The sequence below is a fragment of the Mobula birostris genome, chromosome 2 (assembly GCF_030028105.1).
Source record: "Mobula birostris isolate sMobBir1 chromosome 2, sMobBir1.hap1, whole genome shotgun sequence".
Taxonomy (NCBI): Eukaryota; Metazoa; Chordata; class Chondrichthyes; order Myliobatiformes; family Myliobatidae; genus Mobula; species Mobula birostris.
Window position 1 is genome coordinate 205,916,253 of NC_092371.1, and position 13,279 is coordinate 205,929,531.

At 39.5% G+C, this 13,279-nt stretch overlaps 1 protein-coding gene across 1 annotated transcript in view; it reads right to left on the bottom strand.

Moving 5' to 3' along the window:
• LOC140194023 (cytosolic 5'-nucleotidase 1A-like) overlaps positions 1–8,109 on the bottom strand; it is a 33,479-nt gene extending 25,370 nt beyond the window's left edge. Inside the window, exons 1-4 of the mRNA XM_072251342.1 lie at positions 7,856–8,109; positions 7,569–7,736; positions 5,950–6,079; positions 1,319–1,441 (exon numbers count right to left, since the gene is read on the bottom strand). Of these exons, the coding sequence (XP_072107443.1) occupies positions 1,319–1,441; positions 5,950–6,079; positions 7,569–7,736; positions 7,856–7,996 (562 nt within the window). The 5' untranslated portion in view covers positions 7,997–8,109. The remainder of the gene's footprint in view (positions 1–1,318; positions 1,442–5,949; positions 6,080–7,568; positions 7,737–7,855) is intronic.
• Between the last annotated feature and the right edge of the window lie 5,170 nt (positions 8,110–13,279).

Below are 13,279 nucleotides of genomic sequence, written 5' to 3' on the forward strand. Positions count from 1 at the left end.
AACCAATGTGCAGAAGACAACAATCTGTGCAAATACAAAACAAATAATAATAAATAAATAATTCCTCTTCTTTTTACCCACATTCCATGTCCCTCATCTTTCCTGCCAACCCTCATTCCTATACCCTTTATTTCTTCCACCCGAGTTCCCCACTTAACCATTATTATATGGGCTTACTATCCAGAAGAGTGAACAGGCCATTGAATCTCTCAAACTAAATGTATCAATATTATACAAGTCACATAATCCAATGTCATCTGACCAGACAACATTAATAAAAATCATATTTGTAGATATATTTAAGACAAGGTTGGATAATTTTTTGCGTAGTAGGGGAATTAAGGGTTATGGGGAAAACGCAGGTAAGTGGAGATGAGTCCATGGCCGGATCAGCCACGATCTTATTGAATGGTGGAGCAGGGTCGGGGGGCCAGATAGTCTACTCCTGCTCCAATTTCTTATTTTCTTATGTACATGCACACAGTATCACGATCAAAGCTTCAAAATGCATGGAACGTACTGACACAGTACAGGCCCTTCAGTCAATGATGTTGTGCCCACCCTTTAAGCTATTCTAATATTAAAGAGCAACCTGGACTGAATACGATATTCCAATTGTGATACTACCAATATCAATAATGTGAAAATAGAAGTTTTATTATTTGAAACAGAATGCAATCTCAATCTATTTCAATCTAGGTAACCACTCATCCAGTAATGTAAAAAGAAAACTCCAGATTTGATAAACCTTGAAAACTAAATGGACACACCCAAAGGCTGTTTGCCTGCAGTGACAGGAATGTTAGCTAAATCTAATGATTTGTAAAATCTAGTGACTTTACTTCAACAAATCATATTTCAATTACACAATCCACACCTCTCTGCAAACACTGGGCAGCTGTGACAGCCACAGAATTGAGAGTGCAGCTCCAAAAAAATTTTCCACACCATCCTATCCACCAAAGTTACAATAAGCAGCTGGCACAGCTCCAGAGAAAATTCTGTCCAATAAACGAGCTGCAATTTCTTTTTAGTACGAAGATTTTATTAGCATATTAATAATATACCACAGAACCAGTATTTCTTTGGGTAAGTAAATGTGAATTTTCCTTTTTATATAGTCCAAATAAACTTCCAAATTCAACAGGAGTAAAGGTTGATTCAATATTCTTTTGAAATAATTCCTTCAGAAATATACCTTCAACAGATCAGATGATCCCTTCAGCAAAATAAACATTGATGAGTAAAAGACCCTTTGGTTGTTAGAACCTTGTAAAACTAATATATCCTGTTGTGGATCACTTTGTTTAGTCCTTACCTGCTTCAATTGCCTCACCCACTTTCTCAGGATTTGCTGATAAGTACAGATTGGTAAGATAGGCTTTCAGGTACCCAATTGGACTTTTCCCGCCTGTCATACAGAATCTTTCAATTGCCAGACCTATTTGAAGAAAAAATTAAATTAAATGCAAATTAAAGTACAAGTTCCTCTTTAGGTAGTTCGATTAAATTCATTTTCAGTATGGAATTATAAAATAATCAAAAAGCAATAACTACACCCATTAAAATATGTGATTTGATTCCATTAAAATTACACCCTTACCGCATGAATATTTTCATTCAAACAAGTTTTAACAAGCTGAAAACATTGAATATGAATGCATGTATTCAGCAGCCCCTTTCATTGTTTATACAGGACCATGTCTATGGTAAAGGCAAGTGTACTGAATTGTTAAGACTCAGATTTCTTAATGTCTGAGAATTCTAAAAAAAAATAAGATTTCTACAAGAATTGTAAAATATGCATGTCGTGAATTGATAGTAAGGGCTCCATACAGAATATTAGGAAGAAATATTATAACAAGACCACTCAGTTACATTTTCAAAAGATGACATATTATGGAATACAGAATTAACAATCTTATTCCTTGTTTACCATTAGTGTTCCTGGGTGGGGAGAAGAACACAAATTGAACACAAAAAGAAGTGCAAGAAAATACTTAAGAAAGAAATCAGGAGGGCTAAAAGAAGACATGAGGTTGCCTTGGCAGTCAAAGTGAAGGATAATCCAAAGAGCTTTTACAAGTATATTAAGAGCAAAAGGATAGTAAGGGATAAAATTGGTCCTCTTGAAGATCACAGTGGTCGGCTTTGTGCGGAACAAAAGGAAATGGGGGAGATCTTAAATAGGTTTTTAGCGTCTGTATTTACTAAGGAAGTTGGCATGAAATCTATGGAATTGAGGGAATCAAGTAGTGAGACCATGGAAACTGTACAGATTGAAAAGGAGGAGGTGCTTGCTGTCTTGAGGAAAATTAAAGTGGATAAATCACCGGGACCTGACAGAGTGTTCCCTCGGACCTTGAAGGAGACTAGTGTTGAAATTGCAGGGGCCCTGGCAGAAATATTTAAAATGTCGCTGTCTACGGGTGAAGTGCCGGAGGATTGGAGAGTGGCTCATGTTGTTCCGTTCTTTAAAAAAGGATCGAAAAGTAATCTGGGAAATTATAGGCCAGTGAGTTTAACATCAGTAGTAGGTAAGTTATTGGAGGGAGTACTAAGAGACAGAATCTACAAGCATTTGGATAGACAGGGGCTTATTAGGGAGAGTCAATATGGCTTTGTGCGTGGTAGTGTCATGTTTGACCAATCTGTTGGAGTTTTTCGAGGAGGTTACCAGGAAAGTGGATGAAGGGAAGGCAGTGGATATTGTCTACATGGACTTCAGTAAGGCCTTTGACAAGGTCCCGCATGGGAGGTTAGTTAGGAAAATTCAGTCGCTAGGTATACATGGAGAGGTGGTAAATTGGATTAGACATTGGCTCGATGGAAGAAGCCAGAGAGTGGTGGTAGAGAATTGCTTCTCTGAGTGGAGGCCTGTGACTAGTGGTGTGCCACAGGGATCAGTGCTGGGTCCATTGTTATTTGTCATCTATATCAATGATCTGGATGATAATGCGGTAAATTGGATCAGCAAGTTTGCTGATGATACAAAGATTGGAGGTGTAGTAGACTGTGAGGAAGGTTTTCAGAGCCTGCAGAAGGACTTGGACCAGCTGGAAAAATGGGCTGAAAAATGGCAGATGGAGTTTAATCCAGACAAGTGTGAGGTATTGCACGTTGGAAGGACAAACCAACGTAGAACATACAAGGTTAATGGTAAGGCACTGAGGAGTGCAGTGGAACAGAGGGATCTGGGAATACAGATACAAAATTCCCTAAAAGTGTCATCACAGGTAGATAGGGTCGTAAAGAGAGCTTTTGGTACATTGGCCTTTATTAATCGAAGTATTGAGTATAAGAGCTGGAATGTTATGATGAGGTTGTATAAGGCATTGGTGAGGCCGAATCTGGAGTATTGTGTTCAGTTTTGGTCACCAAATTACAGGAAGGATATAAATAAGGTTGAAAGAGTGCAGAGAAGGCTTACAAGGATGTTGCCGGGACTTGAGAAACTCAGTTACAGAGGAAGGTTGAATAGGTTAGGACTTTATTCCCTGGAGCGTAGAAGAATGAGGGGAGATTTGATAGAGGTATATAAAATTATGATGAGTATAGACGGAATGAATGCAAGCAGGCTTTTTCCACTGAGGCAAGGGGAGAAAAAAAACAGAGGACATGGGTTAAGGGTGAGGGGGGAAAAGTTTAAAGGGAACATTAGGGGGGGCTTCTTCACACAGAGAGTGGTGGGAGTATGGGATGAGCTGCCAGACGAGGTGGTAAATGCGGGTTCTTTTTTAACATTTAAGAATAAATTGGACAGATACATGGATGGGCGGTGCATGGAGGGATATGGTCCGTGTGCAGGTCAGTGGGACTAGGCAGAAAATGGTTCAGCACAGCCAAGAAGGGCCAAAAGGCCTGATTCTGTGCTGTAGTGTCTATGGTTCTATGGTTTCTATGATGATTCAGTAAGTTATACTGATCACTGTGAGGGAGACAGAAGCCCCAATTTTAACTAAACCCAAGTACAGCATCAAGAATACTCAAGTATCTCTACTATCAGGTCAAACAGTGCACTTAGTCACTATCCACCTCAACAGATATTTCCTCCCTCATTAAATCAGTACATCATTGCTCAAACTCACTGAGAATTGTGCAACAGTGTAACAGTGTCTTTCAAACCTGCAACATCTGCCACTTAACAGTTCAAGGGCAGATTGGGAATGACACTTCCTCTCCATCTTCACCACACACACATACTCAACAGTGATTCAGAAGGGATCATCAGTACTTTCTTAAGACCGGTTAGGGATAGACATTACATGCTGCCTTGCTAACAATGCCCACAATCCACATATGACTAAATTGAGCAAGTGTTCAACCTCTCGATTATTCATTATCTCTGCTTGAGTTTAAAGTTATTTAATGTATAGCATTTCACAAAAACTTTCAAATTAAAATATTTTAATGAATTATTAATTTTCAATACTCTTACTTAAAGCTTTCCATACTTAACAGTGATTCAATTTTATATGGCCATTAAAATGCAGAAGATGTACTGTATGTGATGTACATTTGTACATTTGTGATGTACAGATGTACATTTGTGACCCATGGTGAAGACAACATTATTAAAAGCTTTTCAAATAGAGCGGGTTTATCAACATTATTGATATCAAATCATATACATCGTTCTTAGACTAATTTGTTTAACTTTCTATTAGCTAACATCATAGCCGGTTTTATAGATTTAACTGTTCCTCTGTCTATCGATGCTGCTTGACCTTCTAGGTACTTCTAGCAATTTTATTTATCTTGATTCAATACTGTCTGCAATTGTGAAGATGGCATGTAACCTACAAAAATTAATGCTCCATTTAAGATAAAATTGATTTTAATAATAGTGCTTATAGTGCATGAACTAAGTCATATACAATATGATAAAGAGAACTGGCAAAAAAGTGCAGAAAGTAACCAAACATGTCGATCTGCAAAGTGAATACCCTTTTATTGAAAGTGCAATAATAAATCCAAATAGCTGAGTTATATCTAAGTAAGATTTCAATTTATCTCTGCCCAAGGAATTATACAGATTATACGTGTTGCATTACTTCTTTGTTGCAACACTTAATTTTTTTGCTTGCTTTCTTCAGCTGTAGTCTATCAAGAGTACACAATCACTATTTATTCACGTCTTCAATGGACAAAACTGGTGTTTCACTTAAGTGCAATATAGGTAAGTCAGCCCATCACCCACACAATGAATGGGCCAAAAGTAATTCAACCACATTAACTAGTTAACTTTCCTTAGTTCTTTCTTATTACAAGGAACTGGGGAACCATTTGCAATATTGGAGTGGCCATGTAAAATTGTTGAGACCCAATAAAGTGTTTGTCTCTCCTCTGCATTCCACAGTTATTGTTGATTTTACAGTATTCCAAATGGATATAGGTTGATTAATAGCCTGCAAATAAAATTTAGTTATTTTAAATTCACATGATTGATTATACATTTCCCAGTGGCTTATGTCACTGTTAATTGACAATCAGTGTGGTAGATATTAAAATTTCTAAAGTACAGTAGGCATTAACTGTCTAAATTTAGTTAGATTTCTTACACTTAAAATAGTTCAGGTATAATATGTTCCTACGCTCTATATTCTTACAATCCTTCACAAACATCCATCAATTGATTGGTTAAAATATGTAATGACATACCACTTATCTATATAATGATAAAATCTTAAAAAATCTTTTGTTGCTTAGTAGCTGGTTTTACTAGAATATTGTGCAGGTAAATACTGTCATTGCTTAAGAAGAATGCAAGGCTACAATCAGTCACATCACGCAGCAATAAGCTCCAAGTGAACGGACAGATGCTTCACAAAATCAGTTTTCTTTTCAAGTGGAATCAGAAGAGCAAACCTGCACTAGAACCACAATCCAAATGAAAAGAGAAAAAGCATTAATTCTGGTAAATACATAGAAGAGCTTAGGTGAACTTACCATAGTGATTGATGCTGTTTATCAGCCGTACTCCTACTTGTGCATGGTTGTCGGTCATCAGAACTACATCAAATATTTCATCACTGTCAGGGTACAGGTCACGAAGTTGTAAATTAACTCTTTCCAGTGCCTGGAATAAACAACTTCATTACATTGCAATAAAGAATATTTCACTGTTTGAAAGCACAAGTACACAATTGTTCTTTAAGATATTGAATGCTGCTTTGAATTTCAGACTGCTGATTATAATCCACTCCAATTCCAACTGTACTATGTTGAACTAAGCTTGCAACTGACCTTTCCAGTATCCTTTAACTTTGTTGCCTTTTAAACATCTTTCCACTTCTCTTCTAAGTAATATAATGTCGATGCAATTTGCCAACTTGTGAATCTGCAAGGCATCTTTCATTATTTTATTAGGTTTGAATTCTATTAGTATGTTAATGAAGGTCCACAATCAGGGGAGGCAACATTTAAACATCAGAACTTAACTGCTTTGAGTGAGGTCAGATACAATTTCATCATATACATGGTATTGTATAACCATTTAAAATACTGCTGTGTTGCAATCAAGTTATTCAGAATTATGAATTTTGAATTAGAAGGGTGTAAATTAGTGATTATGAAACTGTATTATGCAGTAGCTCTATTGTAGCATGACTAGGAGCTTATAAATTCAGTAATACTTTACTGTTGTGTTCACAGTCCTTCCTTGAATAACTCCAGGATATTGTTTGATTGTTGATAGATTGCCACATACTTTCATATTTTATCATTTTCAAAGATCCATTTCTACTTGCTTAGGTCTGCCCTCTCTCTTCCTCCTCTACTCAATAATCTCACTAAATAATGGTCTGCAAATCCTCAGGGTGGGCAGATGTTATCAAATCTTTGAGAAAGGTACAGAATGTAAAAGTCTATAATACTGAAACTGAGTTTCAAATGCTTTCCTGTCTTCAAGTTTTTCTTGGAAAAGTTCAACATTTTCCAAGGCATAACCCACCCTTTTACTTTTTTGCCTAAGTTTATTAAAGGGTTGGAAAATTCAACATGAACTATTTCTCTTAACCCACTGTAAACCACTGTCAGTCTAACTTTGCCAAAACTATCTCAGCTTTTGCCTGGAATGGCAATGACCTCTTATGCATTTAATATTAAACAAAATCAAGTCTATACTTAGACTATCTTCTCTGTGGGTAGTTTTGTTACAACTGGGTTGGGCAGCACAGCTGAAACCCTCCCAGTACAGACCTCCAGTAGGATCAAAGTGCCTCAACGTTAATGCAAGTGTAATTCCACAAACATCGGTCAGCTTTTCTCTACCTCCGAAGTTCCACGTTGTGCCCTTCTGACAAAATTCTCGCAGAAACCTTCGCTCAGGCTTCAATTAAGTTAAACTTGGGGGACGGGGAAACAGAAGAAATAACCCATTACATTAAAAATTTTGAGCGAATCTCCCTCTTAGGGCTGAGTTTTTCCAGAAGAGGTGTACAATACAATGTATATAGCCCGAAGAACTTTGAAATACATTACAAGCGTCAAAGTATCTAATGTTTGGCTTGGTTCCAAACATCTTGTATAAAGGGGAAGGAAAGAAATTGGTAGAGAGAATGCAATGCCTTGATTAAGGGGAAAGCAGGTCCCTTCTGCAAAGGTTCCTCTTCATGTTCCTGCTGATATTTAACGTATTTCTCCAGCCCGTGCTCCTCGTAGATTTTTCTTTCCTCTACCATGTTAAAGAGGCAGCGAGAAGACACAGCGATAGTGATGGCATACTGAGACTTTGGCTGTAGAAAATACAAAGGCAACCCGATTACACTCTTAAAAAGAAGTTCGAGTGCATACACCTTTTGCTATAATTGCGTAAACAGACGTAAAACTCAATTTCCGGTCCCTTTGTACTCACAGTCCGGAGCTTCTTTGTGGAGGCTAGGCTTTCAAATTTCTCCGCTGCAGCCTTCCAGTCGGCCTCTGTGTTCTCTGTACCAGCTTTAACCTGCCCTTCGCTTTGATTCAAAGCACCGTCCTGCATTTCCCCTTCGCTCATTTTTAAAGGAAATATAGAAAAGCTATATGAGAATACAGGCCAGAATCACCGACTCAGGAAGACACAGCGAGTTCGTGAAATGAAATACTAGGAAGCATTGGGTGTCGGCGCTGGGCGTTGCTGTAGCTGTGATGCTGAGCCTGAGGCGGGCCGCTCAACACAGTCTGGCGGAAGCAGCACAGGAACAAACGCGATGGCATTTTTCTGTAATTTTTAGATTTCCAGTAACTATAATGAGTTGTTTCTCCATGTCTTTTCAATTAAAAGTGCACAATCGGAGTGTAATTTTCTTCAAAAGGCAAAGAAGGGGGGATAAGGCAAACGCTAAATATGTTTGAACAAATTCTTGCGCTGATTTCTGTGCTTAAGTTTGTGGGAGAATTAATGAAATGGGTGTAAAATGTGCTGATGGCCCCCAACCCAAGTGCAAGTCTGCATACAGGACAGATCGACGATATTATAGTGAAGACGCTGAATGGCGTTTGGACAATCACTTATCCATATTTGGTCCTAGATAGAGGCCTCTATAATGGAGACAGACCCTTTGCTCAACCAAAATTTTGTGTCATTCCTATGCCACACGCATTCCAGCTGCCACTTTGATCCATGGCAGCAATGGTAACAGAGCCCTAGAGAAACCATCTCCAGTCATCTCTCATTGTTGGCAACAATCTGGGAAGGGTGGTATTTGTCTGTGTGATATATCAAAATGTTCAAGGAGTGCGGGGTGAGTGGATGAACTGAGGGAGGTGAAGAAGCAATGTATTACACAAAGCTGGGACATTTGCAGCTGAAACTATAATTTTTTGCCTGGGAATCTTTAAAGTGGGCAAAAGATCTGAAAGAAGGAAGTAGAGAAAATTCTGTCCTTGTCGATTTAGATTAGTCCTAAACTACGAAGATACAACTTAGTAGAAGATACAACATTTGAGTTCTTGTGTAAATGATCGTGGGGAAGGAATGAGGACTGAGGCTGCAGGGGGTTGGTGAATGGAGTGGTTAATGAGGAGCATGGGAGGAGGCAGTGGGAAGAAACAGAGCTAGAAGTAGCAGCAATGGCCACAGAATCTAACCAGGGCCGGATTAAGCTAGTGCGGGACCTGTAGCATATGTTATAAAGGGGCCCTAAATTTTTAAAATGCACATATGTATTAAAACATAAATTATTTACTTGCATAGTAAAGTAATTCAATTTTTTCATTTGCTATACAGTCAGATAATATGACAAATGTTTGACACTTCAGTAATAGTATTACTTACATGTAGGTATCAATTTCAAATGTCAGAAGTAACAAAACTACAACAAAAGTTACATTTTCTAGATTTAGCATGAGCAAATTTGTTGATGATACTAGAAATGTCTATTTCACTCAGAAGTTCATGTTCAATGCTCATTAGACTGAGATTGTTCAATCTGTTTTGACCCATGGTTCTCCTTAGTTCATTTTTAATCCTTTTCAGTTTTGAAAACGTGCGTTCTCCACTGCAGTTGGTAACCATGAGTGACAAATAGATGCACAAGGCATTTTCTACATTTGGAAAACATGACTCCAAAGAATTGTCAGTTATCGAAAGGTACAACTGTAACTCTACAAGGTCTTGTTTGGCGCCAATATGAGAAGCAAGGTCAGTTTTCAACAGTTCAGTAAACTGCACAAATTCTTCATTAAGACTTTCTTCCAGATATGATTTAATAAGATTTGATGACCTCTTTACGATCTCTTCAGGTGTAAACGACTGTAACTGATGAAGGAATCTAAAAACACCATTCACCTTCAGATAAGCTTTCTGCCTCGTTGACAGGGCAGAAAGCAAGATGTCAATAATGGCAAGAAATGTTCGGCTTTTAAACTTCTGAGAAGGCGTTTGAGATTCAACAAGTGGATCAAGAGTGCTGGAACCGCTGAAATCATCATACATGCGATTTTGCTTGTGTTTTCTTCGAGTTTGCTGTTGATAATCTTTACACTTAGTCAGATCCTTGGCTTTTTGCTCAATGTCTGAAAAAGTAGACCACATAGCTTGAATATATCCATGCAAGGGTTCATAGAGTGCACAAGCTGTGTTCAAGTCTTGACCAGAAGATTGCAAAGAAGCACTGATCATTTGAAAACACTGTAATACTTGATCCCACAATATGAACATTATTCCTGTTTCCAAATTCATCATGGTTGAAAGTAGTCCACGAGCCTGTTGTCGACATATGCCTTCTGACCATTGTTATTCGAAATGTCATCCAAGACTTGTTTTATTGCAGAAAAGCTGTGTAAAAGTGCTTTTGTTGCATCTGCACGAGCTGACCACCTGGTATCTGACATTCTTTTCACAATGGGCAAATGAGCACAACCGTCAGATAATGCAGCAGAAAGGAGATCCCACCAATAAGTAGAAGCAGAAAAAAATGTGTACAGGCTTTCTACAAATTGAAAGAAAATTAATGCTTCTTGACAACACTCAGCAGCACATTTTCCAACTGAATTTAGTGGATGTGCAAAACATGGAATGTAATCCGCAAACTCATTCAGCTCTTTAATTCATGCTTGTAAGCCACCATACTTGCCACTCATGTTGCTGGCATTGTCATAACTTTGACCACAGCAGTCTTTTATATCAATGTCATTTTTCTTTAAAAAGTCAGGTAAACTTTGAGCGAGCTGTTCAGCACTATGACCTTCCATATCCAAGAACTTCACAAATCTTTCAACTGGTCCAGATGGCAAAACATAGTGCACAGTCAAAGTCAGCTGGTCCACATTAGATGTATCTGGAGTAGAATCCAATGAACCAGAATAATACTTGTATTTCTTCACTTCGCTGATAATGTGATCCACTATGCTAGATCCAATCAGATTGATGAATTCCTCACATGTTGTTTTAGATAGATATGATTTATGTCCCCTTCCTTGGTTTGCATAAGCATTTATACCACGATACAGCAAGGAGCCAACACACATCTGCACACATATGCTGTGCCATGCAGCATGCAGCTCCCCCAACATGAAAACAACAGTGTTGCCAGATCATTGTTGTGGCATGGATGAAATCAGAGCATTGCGTTACCAGTAGGTACAAGGCAGCTTCTTTATTCAACAAAACAAGGTTACAGCAGGCAGAAACCAACTTGTGATTGAAGCTCGATATTTATTTGCTAAATACAAAGGACAGTTCATAGTTACAAGTGTAGACAATTCTTTGAAGTTTTCACATCGTTTGATTAAATTCATTTCACCGGTGCCAGTATGCCTAAACTGGCATTCATGGCCTTTAGGAATGCAAATTGACATCTATAATACATTATTTGGTATGTTACGTGCTAACATAGAGGACAATTCATATTCGAAAAGCATAGATATGGTGTCTTCGCAACTACCTGTAAACTTAGCATTTGTGTCTCAGAAGTGCCAGAGATGCGTTGTTACAAATGAAACTGGGTTCACAGCTTTTAGGAAATGCATTGTTATGAACTCAATCCACAGTACTTTGTCAAAGAACAGAAGACTGATGGCTGAAGTCATTTATTTAAGTGTAAATGAATCATCTACCCAAAACTCACTCTAACAGTTGTGAGAATACGGTGAGATGCCGATTTCACCAGACCGCAGCTTGCAAGCATTTAGTGCGGGTAGTGCCCATAGCATATGCTACTTTTGCTACTAGGTTAATCCAGCCCTGAATCCACCATCTGCCCTGCCTGAACCTGAGCTCTCTTCTTAGAGTGAACTGGCAGAAGAAGAGTGGGCCGAGATCTTCCTACTGTTACATACTTCATGGATGTTTGTCATCTTCTTCACAGTCATGCTGAAGCACGCCTTTGGAACATCAACTGATGGTGTCTACCTCCACACCAGATCAGACAGGAGGCTGTTCAGTCTGTCCCAGCTGAGGGCAAAAACCAAGGTTTGTGAAGTACTCATCAGGGACATGTTGTTTGCAGATGATGCAGCACTGGCAACACACTCTGAAGAGCAACTGCAGTGCCTCATGGATAGCTTCTCAAGAGCTTGCCGTCAGCCTGAAGAAAACCAACATGTTGTGCCAAGGCATTGAGCACCCCCTTGCCATTACCATCAATAACTATGAGCTGGAGGTAGTTATGAGTTTACATACTTTGGCTCCACCATCACGGACAGCCTCTCCCTAGACCCCAAGATCAACAGAGGGATCGGACGAGCAGCCTCAACATTCGCCAGGCTGACAAAGAGAGTCTGGGAGAACAGAAAGCTGACAATGCACACCAAAGTTGCAGTCTACAGGGCCTGCGTCCTCAGCACACTGCTTTATAGCAGCAAGACCTGGAGCTTCTACTACAGACAAGAGCGGTGTCTCAACACCTTCCACCTTCGCAGCCTGAGACGCATCCTGGACATTACGTGGACTGAACAAGTCACCAACAATGAGGTCCTGGCCCGTGCCCAGATACTCAGCCTCTTCACCCTGCTCCAACAATGCCGTCTCCACTGGCTGGGCCACGTACACCACATATAAGATGGGAGGATCCCGAAAGACTTGCTGTACGGGGAACCGGGCTCCAGCAAGAGAGCACAAGGGCAGCCCCATCTTCGTTTCAAAGACGTTTGAAAGAGAGACATGAAGTCACTGAAAATGAACGTCGAGAGGTGGGAGGACATCGCAAGCGATCGCTCTCACTGGAGGCTGGAACTAAAAAGTGGAGAAGAGAAGCTGAGGCTTGCTGCTGAAGAAAAGCACACTCGTCAGAAAAACAACACTAAGACAACACTGGAGGACAGTGCCCTCAAGTGCAGTCGCTGCAGCTGAGACTGTCACTCCCGTGTGGGCCTCTACAGCCACAATAGACGCTGCTCTAACACAGACTGAAGCAAAACTTTCCAGGGGCAGATCCATGGTCTCGCGAGACTAACGGATGCCACCAATCTTGTGATTGTCTTATGGGGATGATGTAATGGTCTTGCGGAGGTCACATGATGTAATTTTCCCGCCGATGTGAGGTCGTGATAACCTGTTCTCACCAGGTATATAAGTGTAGACCCCTGGTGACGCAGTTAGTGTTCAGATAGCTCGTCAGTCAAATACTCTGCCACGCTGCTTATTAATCTCATGCAGTATTGTTTTAAAACGGAGTTTTACATTCTATTGTAAGGTACAAAACTGTTGGGACGGCAGTTTTACCAATAGCTGCCAGATTTGTTGATGTACCTTTTCAGTAGTATTGAAGAGTGAAGATGGGAACCTGAAGGAGTCGTTCGACGGTTGAAAGGATCGACCATTATTGAATTCGTTCAAGAAAGAGTGACCTGCATGAGA